We start from the raw sequence: 19,805 nt of genomic DNA, 5'->3' as shown, positions 1-19,805 counted from the left end.
CTAATAATAGAACACTCAGATGCACGAAGCAAAAACTGACAGAATTGAAAAAAGAAATAGACAAACAATAATTTCTGGAGACTTAAATATCCCCACTTAAAATAATAATAAAAGAACTAGGCAGAATATCAACAAAGCAGGAGAAGACATAGACATCACTATGAACCAACTAGACCTAACAGACATCTATCAAACACTCCACCAAACAACAGCAGAATACATTTCTCTCAAGTGCACACAAAACATTCTCCAGAATAACTCATAATGCTAGGTTCTGAAACAAACCACAGTAAATTTAGAAGGGCTAATATAATATAAAATATCTTCTATGACCACAATGGAATAAGGTTAGAAATCATTAAAAGATGTTTGGGAAACACGCAAATATGTGAATATTAAACAACACACTCCTAAATAACCAGTGAGTCAAAGAGGAAATCAATCACAAGGGAAATAAAAAAATGCCCTGTGATAAATGAAAATAAGACACAATATACCAAAACTTATGGGATGGGGCTCAGAGGAAAATTCATATCTGTAATCATCTACATTAAGAAAAGAAGGGGCCAGACACAATGGATCATGCCTGTAATCCCAACACTTTTGGAGGCTGAGATGGGAGGATTGCTTGAGCCCAGGAGTTTGAGTCTGCAATGAGTTATGATCACACCACTGTACTCCAGCCTCGGTGACAGAGTGGGATCCTGTCTCCATAAAAAAAGGAAGGATGAAAGGATGGAAGGAAGGAAGGAAAAGAAAAGAAAGATATAAAATCATAACTTAACCTTCCACCTTAAATCTAAAGCAAGCTGATGGAAGGAAATAATAAATATTGGAGTGGAGAATTGAAAGCCAGCAAAGATACTCATAAACCCTCCATCACAGCAGCAAAATTCACAATAACCAAAAAGTGGAAGCAATCCAGTTGTCCATTGATGGGTGAACCGATTAAAAAATGTGGTATATACATACAATGGAATATTATTCAGCCTTAAAAAGGAATGAAACGGATACATGCTACAATGTGGATGAAACTTGAGGAAATTATGCTAAGTGAACTAAGCCAGTAACAAAAGGACAAACGCCATGTGATTCCACTTATATGAGGTACTTAGAGTAGTCAAATTCATAGAGACGGAAAGTAGAATGGTGGTTCTCCCTGCTGGGGGCAGGGAGGGAGAATTATTATGTAATGGGTACAGTATTTTAGTTTTGCAAGATAAATTTCAGTTTTGCAAGATAAAAAGAGTTCTGTGGCTGGAAGGTGGTGATGGTCATACAACAACGTGAATGTATTTAATGCCACCGAACCGTAAGCTAAAAATGGTTAAGATGGTAAATTTTGTGTCATATGTATTTTAAATATAATTTAAAAATAAAGATTAAGGTGGAAATTAATGAGACAAATAATAGAAAAAAAATAGAGAAAATCAGCTAAATGAAAAGTTTGTTCTTTGAAAAGTCCAAACTAATTGACAAAACTTTAGCTAGACTGAACAAGAAAAAAGAGAGGACTCAAACTGCAAGAATTGGAAATGAAAGAAGGAACATTATTAACGGCCTTACAGAAATTAAGAGGATTATAAGAGAATACTATGGACAACTGTATGCCAACAAATTAGACGGATTAGATAAAATGGACAAATGCCTAGGAAGATGCAAACTATAGCAACTGAGTCAAAAAGAAATAAAAAAAAAATCAGAATAGGTCTATAATGAGTAAAGAGCTCAGAGCAGTCATCAAAAATCTACCCACCAAGAAAAGCCCGGGTGCGGACAGCATCACAGGTGAATTCTATCAAACACCTGGAAAATAATTAGTGCTGATTCTTTACAAAATCTTCCAGAAAATACAACAGGAAGGAACACTTCCTAACACACTATAACATGGATGAACCATGAAAATATTATGCTAAGTGAAAGAAGCCAGTCATAAAAGACCACATATTACATGATTCTAGTTATATGAAATGTCCAGAATAGACAGATCTACAGAGAGAAATAGATGAGTAGTTATGGATGTGAGGGGATGGATGATCAAGAGGTGATACCTGGGCCAGGCAAGGTGGCTCACGCCTGTAATCCCAACCCTTTGGGAGGCTGAGGCGGGTGGATCACTTGAGACCAGGAGTTTGAGACCAGCCTGGCCAACATGGTGAAACCCCATCTGTATTAAAAACAAAAATTAGCCGGGCATGGTGGCAGCGCTTGGATTCCCAGCTACTCGGGAGGCTGAGGCATGAGAATCACTTGAGCACAGGAGGTAGAGGTTGCAGTGAGCCAAGATGATGCCATTGCACTCCAGCCTGGGCAACGGAGCTAGACTCTGTCTCAAAAAAATAAAAAACAAAAGAGGTGCTACCTAAGGAGTATGAAATTCCTTTCCAAGGTGATGACAATATTCCCTGATTGAGGTGACAGCTGCACAACTCCAGGCATATACGAAAATTACTGAATTGTACACTTCAAACAGGAATTATATGGGAAGTGAATTATATCTCATAAAGCTGTTCCCAAGAAAATCATTCTACTTTTAAATATTATAGAAGTTAGGTTCTAACACACTATTTCATTTGCGACACAGGTTTCCTTCTGTGGTTTACAAAAGCCCTGTCAACCCGTTCCTCCCTTCAGGGAGCCTTGCACTGAGCACCGCTGTGTGTGAGGTCCCTTGAGCTGGCGCGGTCAGATGGTGAGGATCACAGAGATGAATCCAGCCCAGCACCTGCCCCTGGAGCTACGGCCAGGTGAGGGGTAGACAGCATCCAATCAGGTTCTAGCCTGCCCAAATACCTAGTGCCTTGCCAGATGGGTGCACTCTTCATAGTGACCCAAAGGAGAAAAAAATGCTAGACAACATCTACTAAGCACTTCCTGTGTGCCAGGCACTGTGCTAAGCACCTTCCATGCATAGTTTCACTATGTCCTCACAATACCCTGGGTGTCGGTGCTCTCCTTAGCCTCATGGGACAGGCGACAAAACTGATGCTGCGAGCCTCTGTCTGTCCTCCCACCACTCATGAAGGGAGGAGGAAGGTGCTTGGGCCTTCAGGAGTCCAGGACAGAATCAAGTTTGAGATGGAGCCAGGAGAAGGCCTCAATCAGCTCGAGTGAGAAACTGAGGCCCCACAGACCATGCGGGTCTTAGCTTGGAGTGACATGGAGCTCAAGGAGGCAAAGAACACGGAGATCCCGAGACTGGGGATCTCGTATACGTTCTGCCCTCTCCACCTCCACAAGACTGTAAAATTAGGCCTCTGCTCCTCCTTCTGCCATAGAGTTAAGAGTCCAAAATGAGACGATGATCTCTATGAAGGAAGATCTCACGTTAGCACTGTGCTGGAAGGTGCCAGGGACTCTCTGCCCCAGCATTTAGAAGAGCTCCGGTCCTGTCAGGAGAGAGGATGGTGCATGCATATGCACATACACTCATACACACAACACACACCACACACACACACACACACACACACACACACACACACAAACCCTCTGCTTTTCCCGGGCCTCTGGCTCACATCCATTGCCTTTGGATATTGGTCACCCTGGGGGAGGCCCTGCCACCCTTCTCCAAAGCCCTTCTCCTGGAGGCATTCCCAGGCTGCCAGCCCAGAGTGAGCGTACCTCCTCGGGACCCCAGAGCCCCTGTTGATGTCTGAGTGTCACCTGCCTGCCTGGATTAAAATCCCAGCTCTTCCATTGATAGCTCAATAATCCTGTGTGAGTCCCTTCCTCCCTCGAAGCATCTGTTTCACCATGGAAAACGAGGCAAATAGAGCCCTTAACACATAGAGTAGTTTCATGAAATGAAATACTGCTTGGAGAGCACTCAGCACAGTGCCTGTCTCCTTAACAGAGCTCAGTCTGGCTCTGCCCACTTCCCAGGCTGTAGGCAGGGGATGAGGGAGGGCTGCTGTGGATGGCTGTGTGCACATGAGCTGGGGGCCCCTGTGCTGGGCCTCAACTGGACAAAGTGCAACAGGCTATGGACTGCACAGGCCATGAGCATGCCCTTAAGGACCAACTAGATCCTCAGTTGCCTGTTTGCCCCTCATTCTATCTATCCAGAGAACCCCAGTGGGGCTGAGGGTACTCACTCTCTGCTGGGAGCCAGTGGCCTCCTGCTTACTGTGTATATTGAGGGGGAGGACAGGACCCACTGGAGATGTGGGGTCTGCAGGAAAGTCATCAGTGGGTCAGCTCCCACTATGTACGTGGAGTCTGGGATGGAGGCACACAGATCACCTGGGGACCTTGCTAAGATGCTGCTCTGAGAGCCTGCATTTGTAATAGCTCCCTGGAGGCACTGATGCATCTCTGCCAGGGCCGTACTCTAAGCGGCAAGAAACCTGAAGCGTGGTGTGGCCGTTTCTGAGCAGAGTTTGGGAATGTAATGAATGACAAGCACATTTTGGCCTCCCATTGGTCCTGCAGGGACCCAGCCCCACCCAACCACACATCGGTTTCCAGCATCTGGAGGGGAACACTACATACATTTCCAGAGTTTCCAGGATTCCATTTCCATTACAAACGTAAAATAAAAGTAATGTCACATTATAAAAAAAGTTGGAAAATAGGAAAAACTAATAGGAAAAAAAATCACTGATAATCTCATGCTGTATTTAAAATGACTACTACCCTCTTTTCCCAGGATCCCAAAACCATGTCTATCACTGGGTCAGGGACCACCCTGTCGGTGGGCTGGCGCGGTAGGCCCACTCTGTCATACTGAAGCATTGGGTCAGGTGGGGGCCTGGATCTGCCCGCCCCTCCCTTCTCACTCCAAAGAAAGAGATGCTCTGCCCTGCAGTGCCTGAAGCCTTCGCCCAGCCCTATCCTGGGAGTACAGAGTGTGGGGCAGGGCCCCTCCCCTCTTCCCTCACAGGCTGAGGAGGCAGAGGTGGGGTCCGGGGGAGGGGGTGCACATCTGGATTCCTGGCCCAGAGCCTGCATTCCTTCCCTGTGAATGTGATGAGATGGGGCCTCCAGGGAGCTGTGAGGAGACTGCCCCCTCAGAACAGGCCCCACCTAGCAAAAAAGACTGGTGGAGACCCAAAGGCACAGAACCTCCTTTGGGGGCCCAGTTCGGGTCCAAAAATCCCCCACCCAGATTGCTGACAAACAAGCGTGGGCCCAAGATGGGCCTCTGTCCCGACCACACCAGCCAGCCTTGCCTCAGAAATCCCAGCGGGGACAAAAGGGTAGAGGCCAGAGGACCACGGGGCCACTCATTGGTGGAAGGGGCCCTGGGGACACCGCTTCACCTGCCCTACTCACAGGAGCCTGTCCGCAGGTCAGTAGGGGAGCCCAAGAGCACCCCCTGGGCCAGGGCTGCCTTACCTGGGGGCAGTCCTTGATGTAGTGTCCTTTGTTGAAGCACAGGTGGCACAGGTAGTTGGGTGGGGGCCGCTTGCTGGGCTTGCGGGCCTCAGAGGTGAGGGTCAGGTCTGAGAAGTGCTCAGTGAGGGAGCTGAGGCCATCAGCGATGTTGTTGAGGGAGCCATAGGGCGAGGCGCCCTTGTACACGCTGTTGCTCAGCGCCTGCGGGAGACAGAGGCACACACGCTGCAGCCGCGGCCCTGGGAGAAGTTCCATAACCCCCCGCCCAAACACACACATGGATTCACGTTGAGTCTTCAGCTGCCCGAGGGCTCTGGGCTCCAGAAGCCTGAGTTCAAATCCTAACTGGTGTGTCTCCATGGACAAGCCAGTTAACTACTCTGGGCCTCGGTGGCCCTATCTGTAAAATGGGCCTAGTAACAGCTCCTCCTAGGGTTTCTATGAGGCTAAAATGAGGTCAGGAATGGAAAGTAGTTTATCTCATGCCTGGCACTTCGGAACCACTCAGTAAATGGCAATGAGGATGATGATGATGGCTATTATTATTATTACCATTAGTTCTTAATATACTGCCACGAGGTAAGAACATATAGTAGAAAGCAACCTGTCAGATGTGGGGCTCTGCCACTAACTGGTGGGGTGACTTTAGGAAAGTCACTGCTGACTCAGTTTCCCCACCTTGTAAGGAAGGGGAATGTCAGCTTGCGGCATTGCTCCCGCTTCACACTAGACAAGACTGAAGCCCAGCCCTTTGCCAGGTTTCCTGCAGTCCGAGGCTTGTGTAGTCTGTGTGTGGGGAGCCCTCAGCCCAGCCCCAGGCCACCTCTCTGGAGGGAAGTGGTCCATCTCTCTCACCTCCAGATGACAGGAACCAGACATCTTGCTTAGCTTCAAAGCAGACGTGGCCCAGGCCCCCTCCTGGTATATACAGCCTCTATTTATAGGAGTCACGGGCTCCAGGCTGCCTTGTGTACTGGAATTTAGCAAAGGTGGGGCTGGCAGGGAGCAGCCAGGGGTCCCCCTCTCCTGGAGCAAGGCCAAGGCTGAAAGAGGCGGCCTCCCCAGGAGGGTCAACAACAAATCTGGGCTTGGGGCTTGAGTATCTCCTGGCCCCAGCACAGGTGCCCAAGAACTGTAGGAATAAGCTACGGACCTTGGGGGGCCTTGTGTCTGATGGGGAGACAAGGATTTGTTTTGGGGAGTTCCAGGCCGAAGGGGAAGCAGGGCCCCTGAAAGGAAGGGCCTCAGACTCCCTTACAAAGATGGGGCAGACAGAAGCCCAGGCTGGGAACAGTCCTTTCTGTGTTCCCTTAGTATAGGAAGGGGAGGGAGGCGAGCTGCGAGCTGGCCCCACGGCACAGGGCATAGCCTTGCCTCCCCCAAGTGAAGCAGATCCTACTTCGCACAAATATGTGTCCCAGCCACTCCACTGTTTCCGTCTGCAGGCATCTGCCACTCCCCTCCTAGCGACATGGTCCTCATCATCTGGGTGCCACTGATGTTCTTGGTGCCTCAGGACACACGGCTGTGTGACCACAGCCCTTTCCTTCTGGGCCTCTGTTCCCTCTCGTGTGCATCTGGATCAGAGCCTGGGATGTGGAAGGAAAGACACAGACACCACATCCGGGGCAGGCCAGCCCAGCCCACAGTCATCTATAGTGGCTGGGAAGGATCTCAGTGGGTCCTACTGACTATATCTTCTCTATCACTGCCCAGCCCAAGCACCAAATCCAGGACCAGTGGAAGATTCTACATCGACCTGCATTCAGCCTGATGGGGACTCCAGCTCTCAGATGAGTCCAAGATGGAGCAGTCCACCTTGAGAAGCAGAGGGTCCCCCGTCCCTGGAGCTGTGGGAGCCAATGGGGGTCGACCTTCCAGGGCATGGGGGAGAGTTCCGATAAAAACCAGATCAGAGGATAACAGTGACACAGACCAAGCTCTCGCTGTGACCCCAGCACTGGAAATTTTACACGTATTCAGATAGCTGATTCTCCCCACAACTCTGTGAGTCACTATCCCATTTTACAGATTACATGAGTGTGCCCGAACCTGTATTGAATGACCTGGGGAGCTTATAACAAATAGTTTTCTGGGCCCCACCTCAGACCTACCAAAGCAGCCACCTAGAATCGAGGGCCCGAAATCTGTATTTTTAGGTGTGCGGCAAAATATACACAACAAAATTGACCATTTTAATGATTTTTAAGTGTACAGTTGAGTGGCATTAAGAGCATTCATGCTGTTGTGCAGCCATCGCCACCGTCCAGCTCCAGAACTTTTTCATCTTCCCAAACTGAAACTCTATCCCCATGAAACAACAACACCCCCGCCTACTGCAGCCCAATCTGTATTTTTCAAGCTCCCCCAGGCAATTCAGATACAACCACCCCAGCCCCACCCAGCCTTGGAGCACTTGGACTTCCCAACCATCAGGGTCTCCCCTTATCTTGACTCTAAGACTTTCCCCACACCAGAAGGCCCCTCCCCCTCCAAATCCGCCCCAGCCTCCCAGAGAAAAGTTCATCCAAACAAGAAACTTGAAGCTCCAAATGGTGTGACTCACCCTCATGGCTGGGAAACACAATTTCACAAATAACAACCCTCTTAATATTTTTTTCTTTTTCTTCCTTTCTTTCTTTCATTTTCCCCCCCTCCCCCCGATAAGATTTAAGCAAGTCCACAGGAATCAGGCTGTTTGGCGGCAAATTGTCAAGAGGAAGGGGAAGTTCGGTGGGTGCCAGAAAGTGCACTAATTACACCCTGAAAAACCTCTCCCCCATCTTGCGGCCACGGTCCCCCGCCCACGGACGGTCCCACAGGCATCCCTGGGCAGCCAGAGGTCTCTGAGCGGGTGCCCTCTCCTTGGCAGCTTGACACCCCACCCTCTGGAGGGCCACAGCCTTGCCCCTGCCCCAGGCAGCTCCACAGTGAGAGAAGCGAGGCCGGAGCTTCCCCCTCTCATGACCTTCGCACCTCTAGTGCCCTCCAGCCTGTCTCCAGGGAATTAGGGCCCTTCCCCCAGCCCTAATTCCAGACGAATGCTACCTTAGAGCCGAAAGGGCAGAGACCGTCAGCTGACCCCACCTCATTCCCACATGACAGATAGGGAAACTGAGGCCCACAGGGGCACAGGGACGCAGACCAGGGCACCCAGCCAGGCCCCAGGACCAGAAGTCCTGCTTGGCTGGCCAGTGTGAAGGGTGGGTGAGGCAGTGAGCTGCTTCCTCTCCGAAGCCCCGTTTGAGCTCGGGCCAGGGAGGTGAAAGGCAAATCAGCCTCCTGGCTGTTTCCACAGCCTGTGGGGACTGGATGGAACAGAGGCCAGGACACAGAGCTCTATCTCCTCCTGCTTGCAGCTGGGGCTTGGCCTCTTGGGTTTCCCATCTGTACAGCGTAAAATGGAGCAGGGAAGAAGGACGACCTTGCCGATCCCTGTGGTCCTGCTTTCCTAGGGTCCAGACATCTAGGTCCTGAGAGACGCCCCTGGAGCCTGGCATGCAGAGGCCGACACAGGCACCATCTGTTCTGCGGCCTTCCTTCTGTGGCTGGAGCACAAGGCGGCCCTAGAAGCCTTCATCTGTCAGCCCTAACCCTGCTCCTCTCACCATGCCCACTGCGCAGCTCTGCCTTTCTCCCCGCAGCCCGCACTTGCTGCCTCAGCCTGGGAATGCCCTTCTCTATGTCCATCCAGAACCCCTCCGGGGCCTGGCTCCAGATCGGGCTCTAACTCCAGTGTTGTGGCCTTGACCCCATCCCTTCCCCTTACTTAGGCCTCAGGCTCCAAGGAAAAGCATGAAAAGCACAGATCCAGGTGCTCCTGAAGCACCCCAGGCCATAGAGGCCCGGACTCCCACCAGAGGCCTTGCTGACCCCTCCCATCCCACCGTAGCCCAGTCCAGCACTGCAGTTGGCAGGAGGGGGGCAGGGATCATGGCACAGACCTGCCTGAGTGACCAATGGAGCTCTGAAGTCGCTCTCTAACCTCTCCCCGTGTGTGAGGCCTCCTCACCTATCCCACAAGGCTGGACGTCCCTGAAGACAAAGGTTCTGCAACCCTCCATTGCCCTACAGCCTGCCCTGGGTGCAGATGGTCACCGGCAGGGAAGGGGCTGTCCACTTGACAGATAGGGTAATGGATGCCCTAGCGGTCTCCTCATTTCCATGGGCCGAGTGGAGGGGCACTCCCACCTTAGATTAGGCTGTTCTGGGCACTGGTGCAGGGCAAAGCCACTTATGGGATAAGTGGAAGCCCCTGGGCCATCTAGGCCCAAATCGCCAGGCTTAGGGAAGAGGCCACCTCTCTTTCCTCCCTAGGTCAGTGACCCCAGCAGCTAGCAGGAAGCATGTGACCCTCACACCGCATCTGGGGGACTGTGCATCACACTCCTGCCCAGTGCTGGAACTTCTCCAAGGTTTTTGCTTGGCTGTTGGGGAAAGGAAGGTGGGAAGACGTTATAGTTTACCTTTTTTTTTTTTTTTGAGACAGGGTCTCACTGTTCTTACTCTGTCACCCAGGCTGGAGTGCAATGGCACAATCACAGCTCACTGCAGCCTAGACTTCCTGGGCTCAGGTGATTCTCCCACCTCAGCCTCTCAAGTAGCTAAGACAACAGGTGCGTGGCACCACGGCTGACTGATTTTTTGTATTTATTATTTGTAGAGATGAGGTTTCACCACGTTGCACAGGCAGGCCTCAAACTCCTGGGCTCAAGCGATCTGCCTGCCTCGGCCTCCCAAAATGCTGGCATTACAGGCATGAGTCACCGTGCTCGGCCTGTGGTTTACTCTGATCATGTGGTGTGTCATATATTTGACTAAATCCTTTACCTTTCTTAGTCCCCTCATACCTGGCAAGAATACTATTCAAATGGGCGTTATTGGCCCCATTTTATAGAGCTAGAAACTGAGGCTCAGAGAGGCTGAGTGATTTGCTCAGGGTAACACAGCCAGCACGTGTTGCCCTGTTATAGTTTAGCCTCTACATGGCCTCCAAGGCTTGACCTCCCCTATAGGAAGGGGAGTCAGAGGAAAATGCCAGGTGCGGACCACTCTACTTGGCACGGAGGCCCTGTGACATCATATGCTAGGTCCCTCAGCCCTGGCAAGATGAAGGACCACTGTCTCTGGGCTGCATGAAGGGTGCAGGCCCTGGGGATGGTGGTTTTGCTGCAGAATATGGGGTGCAGAGGCAGAGATTTCCAAGGCTGACTCCAGTTCTCCCCGGAGCAAGCCTGACAAGCAGGACTTCTTCTCTTTTCTTCCCTCCCTGCAGGACAGTAGGTAGGCACAGTGGGTGAGGGGTAGCAGGAGTTAGGGCAGGAGGGTAGAAGCTGCAAAGGGCAGCCCAGAGGGAGAAGAGAGGGCACAGAGACAGGACAAGAGACAGACAGCAGAGGCAGTGACAGCAGGCAGGATGGGGAGCAGCATGTGCTGGGAAAGACATGGCCACAGTGAGACCATGGAGAAGGCAGTGTCTGGGCCAGGCTACCAGGCAAGGCAGAAGCAAGTGCTGAGTCCTGCTCCCCAGGCCTGAGAAGGCCCCGGAGGAGGAACTCTGATTCGAGTCCCTAGCTCTGTAGGGGTTCCTTTCATCAGCTCAACAACCGCTTTCTTATCCCAAAGCCACCCTACTCCACCCCACAGACACGCGCACGCACACACGCACCCACACTCCTCTGTTTGGGACAAGAGACCATTCATCTCGCAAATGAATCCACTCTGCTCCCAAGAGGATCTGTACTTCCTCCACCCCAGGCATCTATCTGGGGCTGGTCAAACACATACATGTCCGATATATACAGAGGTGGACACCAGCCGGTCTCAGGGAGACAAGGAGACAGCCCATGGACAAGGCGGGAAGCGAGCCAATGGGAAAACATGGCCACACCTTGACTGAGGGTTTTCAGCTGTGCTCAGCCCCTGGCTCTGTTTGTTTCCCAGGTCTAAAGCTGACCCATGAGCCAGGACAGTGCTGGGCTGGCCACGACAGGCACAGCAACCCTTCACCCAGGACCCCAGAGGGCACCACTGCCTCCTGGAGGCCCATTCACCCAGCAAACGTAAAACACAGTTCCCTGGACACAGTCAGTGCTTAGCAAAAGATTCTTATTTAAATCACAAGTCTAGGTTATTATTGGTGGGGGAGTGGGCAGAGAGAAATAGGGGAAGGACCCAGGAAAGGGGGAGTGGACAGTGGCAGCAGGACAAAGCAGAGGAGACCTGGGGAGATCCCTTTCCTCCTTGGTTCCAACAGCTCCAGCCCAGGGTCACCACTCACCTGACAGGTGCTCACGCTTCACAGCTATAAGCCCTCTGCCCAGCTAGTGTGTAAGCACTGGGGACTGGGCTGCCTCTTACTGCTAGAGCATATTTGTTGAATGAAAGCAGAGAGCAAGAATATGAGAATCCCAGGACTGGAAAGGACCCGCATATTTAGCTAGACTGTACTCGGTCTGGAGTACCACTGAGGCTTGCAGCCTCCATTGCAGGGATCCTTGATCTGTGACCCACTGTGGGCACAAAGGTGTGCATGATCCCACTGAAATCACATGCAAACATGTATATATGCATGTGCACGCATGCTTATGTTCTGTGCGTTGTGCTGGCAGCAGAAACTCTAGTTGTCTTCAGATTCTCAAAGAGGTCCCTAACAAAAGAAGGTCAAGGACCATTCATCAGCATACCCAAGCCTCTGCTGAAACACTTGTAGGGGACAAGGTTTCACTATCTCCCAAGTCAGCTCATTCCAATGAATCAAGAAATCAATAAATATTTTTTTCTGTGAGACAAAACAAAAGGCGGAGGCTCAGAAGAGTACTTACATGCTCACAAGTCTGGAGGTGGAAGGGAGGAGGGGAGGTTACAATTCAAGACACCCGCCCATGTGGAAAACATTAACTAAGCAGTTAGCATGTCCTGCACGCTAAGAACCAGATGCCAGGACTACTAAGTAGAAAAGACAAGATTCCTACTCTCAGGGTGCTGACAATCTAACTACTGAGACAGACACACATATTGCTATTACAGGACAAGACCAATCGTTCAGACATGCTTTACAAAAAATTAGCCAGGTGTGGTGGCGGGCACCTGTAATCCCAGCTACTAGGGAGGCTGAGGCAGGAGAATCTCTTGAACCTGGGGGGAGGTGGAGGTTGCAGTGAGCAGAGATCATGCCACTGCACTCCAGCCTAGGTGACAGAGCCAGACTCCATCAAAAAAAAAAAAAAAAAAAAAAAAAAAGACATGCTTTACCAGAGCACCTACAACTCATCTTTCACAGGCTCACAGCAGCTGGAAAGAGGTCTGCTCCCAGTGGCAGCCAAGTAAAACCCCTCAGAGAAAGGACATCCATTTGTGTCATAAAGAAGCCAGTTGGAATGTGTCCATGTACAAGGGCAGGGAATGGCATTTTAGGTAGCAGCAATAGCAAGTGCAGGGGCTTAGAGGAGGGGGAGTGCTTGTTGTTTTCAAAAACCCCAGGTAGACCAGTATGGCCAGAGGAGGGCTGAATAAAGAATCACATGCCACCACCACCACCATCACGACACAGACACAGACACAGACACACACACACACACACACACACAACAGATCGAGGACCTGAGACCTAGGCTGGAGTCCTGGTTCTGCCCCTCATTCCCTGAATGCATCATCTTTCTTTAGAAGAGCCTTAGTTTCCCCATCCAGACAATGTGGATGCTGCACACAGGCTAGGATATGGGTGCAGAAGCAGTAGGAAGTACTCAGTGCCCATCTTCTCTGCTTCTCCTAAAGCAGGCCAGCCCTGGACTCATGCCCCCATGCTGGGTTGATTGGGAGTGGCTGGAATAGGGACATGGTAGGAAACCCAGTACTCATGACCAGTACTCAGCAATTCCAGAAAGTTTGGGGATCAGGGACAAAATGTTGGAGGCACTGAAGCTTGATAGGATGCCCCTGTCCAGACGGATTGCTGCCTGCCCTCACTGGGACCTGGAGGCTGATCCAGGGGAGAGCAAACCTGGGGACCAATTGCAGGACGGGTTGCAGAGGCAACCCGTAGCTGGAACACAGAAGCATTCTAGATGTAGCTCTCCCACTGACTGGCTAGGTGACTGGCCAGGCCTCTGTGTCCTCTTCTGCAAAAAATGGGAGCTATGAGGAAAGAGAGGCCATGAATAGAGCACCACCCAAGAGCAGGGGACTGTTCCACAAGGGCCATCTCCTCCCGGAGCCCTCCTCTGGGTACTGACGGTATCTGGCTCCCTGCCACTGCTACTTACTGATTACTAATGCCGTCTGCTTTCCTCCCTCCCACCTGACTCAGAAGGTCCACGAGGTGTGGTCTTCCCTCTGAGCCCATGCCTGTCCAGTCAACGTAATCTGACAGAGGGAGGGTCAGGTTGCCTCAGCCAACAGCTTCTCAAATGACGGTCCTCCTTGCCTGAGTCACACTTCAGCTTCCCAAGGGTGGCCAAGAGAGCTGGGAGCATCCTCCCGAACTCTGGGCTGGAATAGAATGGCCATTGCTCTCAGGCCCTGGGGCTGCCCCCTAAACACACACACACACACACACACACACACACACACACACACCACAAAGGCTGCTGGGAACCCACCTGAGCTACTTAAGCCCACTCTCGAACATAGGCACCTCATATCCTTGGGCAGAAATGTGGCTTTGTTCCATACATCCACACTGGTCAGGCAGCCTGTGGGCTTATCTCCATCTGTTGAGGGCACATCCAAACCCTCAGAAAACTGTCAAGACTGGGGCCTTTTAAAGAAGGACACTGTAGGTACTCCTCTAAGGATTTTAATGGCCATGTCCACACAGAAGGGCCGGGCCCAGGGAAAGGCCATTTGTTAAGCCTTGTGACACCCTTGCTACTATTCTCAAACCTCCAGTGGGTAGACCTGAGCAGCAAAGAGAAGTTTCATTGCTGCAGAGGCTAACGCTCTAGGAAGAGCTTCCTAAAGGTTGGAACTATCCAACAATGGAGAGGTCTTCCAGGAAGGACACTGGCAGGTGTCCTGAGCCAAAAATGTTCTCTGCTCAAATAGGTGTGGGAACTGTCAAGCTGAAGAAAGGTTAGTAGGTTTTGCACTGCAGGGCTTCTCAGAGCCTTTACTTGCTAGTGGGCATTGTGTGTTTCCAAGGGAAAGGAAGTTCACTGTGTCTTCCAAATGTATTTGACCACAAAGTCCTTCCTCCAACATTCACAAAGTGGGGGTCTCTTGACAGTAGGGCCACACCTTCCAGCTACCTCTGTCCCTGGAAAAAGAGGGAAAGAGAACAGCTGCCCTAAGAATTCTACCAGAATGGAGTGAGACAGCCACATCTCCCTGGAGGCTGGAGGGTACAGGGACTACCTGGCAGGAGCTCTGGGCAGCCCTCCAAGGGGCCCAAGAGGTCATCCTCACAAGGAGGTAACTCAGCTTTTCCAGAAATGACTCCCATAGCCCCTTTACGGTTGTGAATTTAAGTTCCAAACAAGACTTGGCAGGGAAGACCCCATGCAGCCCAGCCCCCTCTCCGTCTAAGAACTGCCTTCCTTGGGTACCTGGAGAGAGAGAAGGGGCTCAGCCAAGGGCCTTAGGAATCCCTTTCCAAAAATGTATCATTGTTGCCGTAGATCAGGCTTTTGAAACTGGGTTTCACGGGGCCTAGTTTGTAGACCCAGAAGCCTTTTAAGAAACTGTGCAAGATGCTTGTGTCCGCTTTGGCCTGGCACCCTCACCACAAGCTGGGAAGTCCCCACAAGAATCCAAGTCACCTCCTCGTGCTTGCTCCTGTACCAGGAACTCTGGTGTGAACTCTGCCATCTCTCTCTCTGCTCTCAGGGGCAGTGTGCCACTCAGAACCGTTGGCTTATCTTCAGCTTCCAGAGCTGAGGTTCCAGGGGCACAATGGGCTTCTGTGCCCCCATGTCCTCACCCCCACTTAAATCCCAGCTGCATTCATGGTGTTTTGCTATTGTGATGGGAGCAGCCTGGGGGTGGTGCAGGAGGGGGTGGGCTCTTGGCACAGGGGTTGGCGCAGACAGGCCGTGGTCAGTGGTCAGCATGCAAGTCACATCCGCAGGCACTGCCACCGGGCCTGCCAGGCCTCGCACAGAATGGTGATGCTCCTGGGCCCCCTGGGTCCCTCCGTAGAGTCCCCTCCGGCCCACACACGACTCGCTTCCTCTCTGACCAGCCCCTTGGTGGCATTGAGGTGGGGGGTATTTTTTCTTGCCTTCTCAGCCAGTTGCTGTTTTGGAGCCATATTAGGTCACCAGCTAAGCCCTGGGCGCAGGAAAGGCCTGTCCCCAGGAACACAGCTGAGGCTTTGAGAGGGTTTAGGAGGCAAAGTGGGTGGGGGGTGAGGATGAGTGAGCCTGAAGCCAAGAGAGCCTTCCAGAAGTCAGCAGGCACAGCCCTCCATCACCTCCGAGGAAGCCACTGGCCTGTGAGCATCAGAGAAACCCCTCTTGCCTCCCCCAGCACTCTCTTGTTTGAACAGGTCTCAAATACTATAGATATACCATCCTGGGGTGTAGCATAGACTAAATTTAACAGACAGGTAAGCTAAGGCCCAGAGAGAGACGGGGTTCCCTGAAGTCAGGTTGTGAAAGACATTTCCCCACCACTGCACTATACAGTATAACCTTTTCCTGCTCCTTTCACACTGTGTGACTTTATGGGGAAACTGAGGTACGCAGCAATGAAGTGACAGAGGGCAGGTCTCACTGAGCTCCAGTTGGGATCCTGGATGCCAGAAATTTTCAAAAAGCAGCCCAACATCCTATTCTCATAGGGTACTCTTGATGGTCCCAAACTCCCAGGTCCTCTCAGGGGAGACCCACAGGTGGGGAACAATGCCACCATAGTAGAGGGGGCAAAGGAAGGATAGAAGAGGTTGATTAGGGGTCGACACTTGACCTGTGGGTCATGTTCCCCCTTCTCCCAGGGTGAGAAACTCCCGTGGGGCTCCCACAAGCACCCCCATCAAATCAGCCACCATTCATACCCTATATCACCTTGTCTGTTTACTCATCCGTGGCCCCCACTAGCCTGTGGCTGTGAATCCCCCCGGGGCCTGCCCAGAGCCCAACAAATGTTTGGTAAGAGAACAAACAACTGAAAAGACGCATGCACCGAAGAAACATCCCACAAACGGTCCTCCAAAGTCACTGGTCACCTGAAGCCAGTTCCCCGAAGAGGCAGAAAAATCTCTTACAAGAAAGAACGATCTCCAGCCAAGAACCATTCCTCACGTGGAGAGAATGCTTTACAGTTTACAAAGAGCTTTGGCATAGAAATGCTTTTGCCTGACACCAAAGGGTGCACTTCCAGACTCATCTTCCTCCTCTGTACCCAGCCCCCTCCCACGCCTGTTCTACCCACACAGGTCAACAGGTCAGCCTGGGTAGTGTTGGCCTTGGGCCAGCATTTTATATGTCCATGTCTCCCCTAGTAAATAATGGCAGAGTTGAATTCAAGGGCGACCCTCTGCCTCCCTCTCTTGTCTCCACATAGGCTTTCCTCCCCAACCCATTCAGGACTCTGACTCTCCTAAAACTCACCGGTGTGCCCAGGTCTGGAAGGAAAGTGACCCCCATGTGTGTCCTCCCCCTAACACACCTCTTGCATCTTTGCAGAGAAAGCCCCCACAAGAGGAGGAAGTGAAGGCCACAGATGGGTGTCTGAAATTCCCAAATGAGGCAGGAGTAAATGGAGGGAGGGGAGGAGTCCAGCCCACGGAAAGGAGTGGTATCTGGGCAGGCCCTGGAGACTCTTCAAAAAGGCTGGGAGGTGGTGGCGATCTGTGTATTTATCTTGCTGGCAAAGAGGCGCTGCCCAGTCAACTTTGTAACTGAATCTACCAAACAGGCAGACTTTGCAACACAGCCCGCCCAGGTTTCTGCAGAAGGCGCTGGGCAGCTGGAACCTCTCCCCCTTTCTAGCCCCCTCCCAAGAGCTCAAGAGGATTTCCCTTTCATTTCCTTCCAGGCTAGGAGGGCTGGGGACAGCGCAGTCTGTGGGGTCAAGCCCTCAGAAACCACTTCTATGCGGCTGGGGAGGGCGAGCAGCTGGAGGACGTATCTGGGGTCCCCAAGTGAGAACAGCAGGAGAAGCCCTCTGGGCAGTCACTGCTCTCCAGGGTGCCTTTCGAGTCGGGAATGGCAGAGGTCGGAGAAAAGATTTTAGGCCCTTCCAGAGGAGCTCCCAGCAGAATCTGCACTCTCGGTCCCAGCCCGCGGTGGCCAGGACGAGGATAGGGTTGGGAGTGAAAAGGACGCTTGGAAGGGGCTCCCCGCCCAGACCGCACCCCAGCTGTCTGAAGAAAATCCGGAGACAACCCCTCCTCAACTCCCTCCCCCAACCCCTTTGGAGCAGGGCTGCCCTGGCAGGGAGAGGGGGCAGGAAAGCTCCGCCCCGGCCTGCGTTGCTCCAGCCCGGGCTCAGCCGGGAGGTGACGCGCTCCCGGCACCCCGGGGACTTCGGGCGGCGAGTTTGGCAGAGTTGAACGAAGCCAAGCCAAGCCGGGCCGGGCAATGCGGAGCCGGGCCGCGCCAGGCCAGGAAGAGCGGGTCAGACAGGGAACGGTCCGCCACGGTGGGGCGGTGGGGCTGTGGGGCGGTGGGCGGGGGCGCGCGGGGGCACCCACCTCTCCGCGCTGCAGCTGGAAGAAGCTGTTGAGATAGCTGGAGTGCAGGGGCGAGCCCAGCTGTTCCGGGCGGCCCTTGCCGAAGGCCAGCTCCGGGGGCGCGGCGCCAGCGGTCGGCTCGGGCCGGAAGGCATCGAAGGCGCTAGCCTGGTGCGTGTCCTGCAGCGACAGGTAGACCCAGTTGAGCAGCTGGGCGGGCTGGTACACCGAGGCGGCGCTCGTGTCGATGGCCGACAGCAGGCTCATTTTGCCGCGGTGGTGCCGGCCCCTCCCCGGCCGCCCGCTCGCGGCCCCCCTCCGCAGCGGAGGGGCGGGCACCGGGGAGCCTGTGCCCACTGCCCGCCTCCCGAGCCCCGACGGCGATCGCCCCGCGCCCTGCGCCCCGCGCGCTGCCCGCAGCCGCTGCCGCTGCCGCCGCCTCCCCCCGACTGCAGCCCCGGCGCGCGCGGGCGGTGGAAGGAGGCAGCGAAAGTTGGGCAGGAAACTTTTGGCCCCGCCCCCTCCGCCCAGCCCACTGCGTCCCGCCCCGCCCGGCGATCCGCTATCTGCCTCGCTGCTCACCCCTCCAGCGGCGGCTCCGGGGGTGGGGTCCACGATGCCCCGCCCACTCCCTGCCCCGCCTAGCACTGTCCTCGCCCTGCATTGGCTGTCTCGTTGAATATGAACCGTCAGGGGCGGAGGGAGAGGGGAGTGAGGCTCATCTGCATATGCAGCAAGGCGCGGGCCCGCCCATGCAAGGCCCCGCCCAAGCTCCACCTCGTCCCAGCCCGGCCAACCCAGCTCTCCGAGCTGCCGGGAGCTCAGTGCAGCCCCGGCCTAATCAATCTCGTCTCCCTCTGTCGTCAGCGCTCTTGTCTCGTTCTTTCCAAATCCTCTGCAATTATTTAATTTTCACTCACTTTTCCTTTCCTATTTTCCCTCCTTTCTTATACTCCTTCTTTCTCTCTCTCTTAGACTAGTACTAGTCTCCTGTGTCTGTCGTCCTTCTATGTGGCGCGCTCCGTGTGTGTGTGTGTGTATGTGTGTGTCTCCTTCTCTTTCTCTCACTCTTTCTTGTCTCCTTTCTTCTATTTCCGTCTGGTCTGATGTTTCTCCCTGTCTCTCCCGCTCCTCTCTCAGACGCGCGTACACACACACACACACACACACACACACACACACTTCTAACTCCCTCCTCTCGCTATCACTATCGGACCCTCCCCCTCCTACTTAATTCCTTCCATCTGCAGAATCACTTTGCGGGCCGGCTGCGCCAAGGGGGGCCCGGGTTCCTGCCCCAGGAAAGACTCCCCGCCCCCTCCCCCTCTCCCTTCTCCTATTTCTGCACTGGGCCTGCCTCGCTTCTCGCCCCTCTCCTCCACCCCGGCTCCAGCCCTAGCCTGCCCCGGTGCCTTGGCGAGTCGCCAGGACTCCAGCCTGGGCCGGGGGAGCTCGGGATAGCGGCTGTCACCCATCTCCCTGGGACAACTCAGTCCAAGACTGCCTGGAGGGAGCCCCGCCCCCGCCTCCGCCTGACGCCCCAGGAAGCCCTGGGGCCTTCACCGTCTCTTTCTCCGGGTGGTCTTTGCTGCGCCAGCACCGGGGACCTAGCCCAGAGGAACTCTTCGCCTGGCTGGGACCGAGTCACCTCTCCCACCTTCAGTCTGGCCCTGGAGCCATTCCGCCCAGCGCTGGAGTGCCACCTTAGCCACCGTCCAGCGGAATGACCTCTGCGTGACGCCTAACCTCTGCGAGCAAGCCTGTTTTCTCCTCTGTAAAATGGGAGCAGTCATCCTCCTGCCGCCGGGGACGTTTGTGTGCTTCCCAGCTTGGGCTTGGTAAGCGGAAGATA

At 53.4% G+C, this 19,805-nt stretch overlaps 1 protein-coding gene across 1 annotated transcript in view; it reads right to left on the bottom strand.

Annotated features, from left to right (window-relative positions):
- Nucleotides 1-18,404, bottom strand: part of ZCCHC24 (zinc finger CCHC-type containing 24) — a 63,176-nt gene extending 44,772 nt beyond the window's left edge. Inside the window, exons 1-2 of the mRNA XM_055275571.1 lie at nt 17,975-18,404; nt 5,341-5,541 (exon numbers count right to left, since the gene is read on the bottom strand). Of these exons, the coding sequence (XP_055131546.1) occupies nt 5,341-5,541; nt 17,975-18,220 (447 nt within the window). The 5' untranslated portion in view covers nt 18,221-18,404. The remainder of the gene's footprint in view (nt 1-5,340; nt 5,542-17,974) is intronic.
- Between the last annotated feature and the right edge of the window lie 1,401 nt (nt 18,405-19,805).

Source organism: Symphalangus syndactylus, chromosome 4, assembly GCF_028878055.3.
Source record: "Symphalangus syndactylus isolate Jambi chromosome 4, NHGRI_mSymSyn1-v2.1_pri, whole genome shotgun sequence".
NCBI classification, from domain to species: Eukaryota; Metazoa; Chordata; class Mammalia; order Primates; family Hylobatidae; genus Symphalangus; species Symphalangus syndactylus.
The sequence above is the reverse complement of the archived record's forward strand: the minus strand, read 5'-3'. Positions and strand labels throughout refer to the sequence as shown.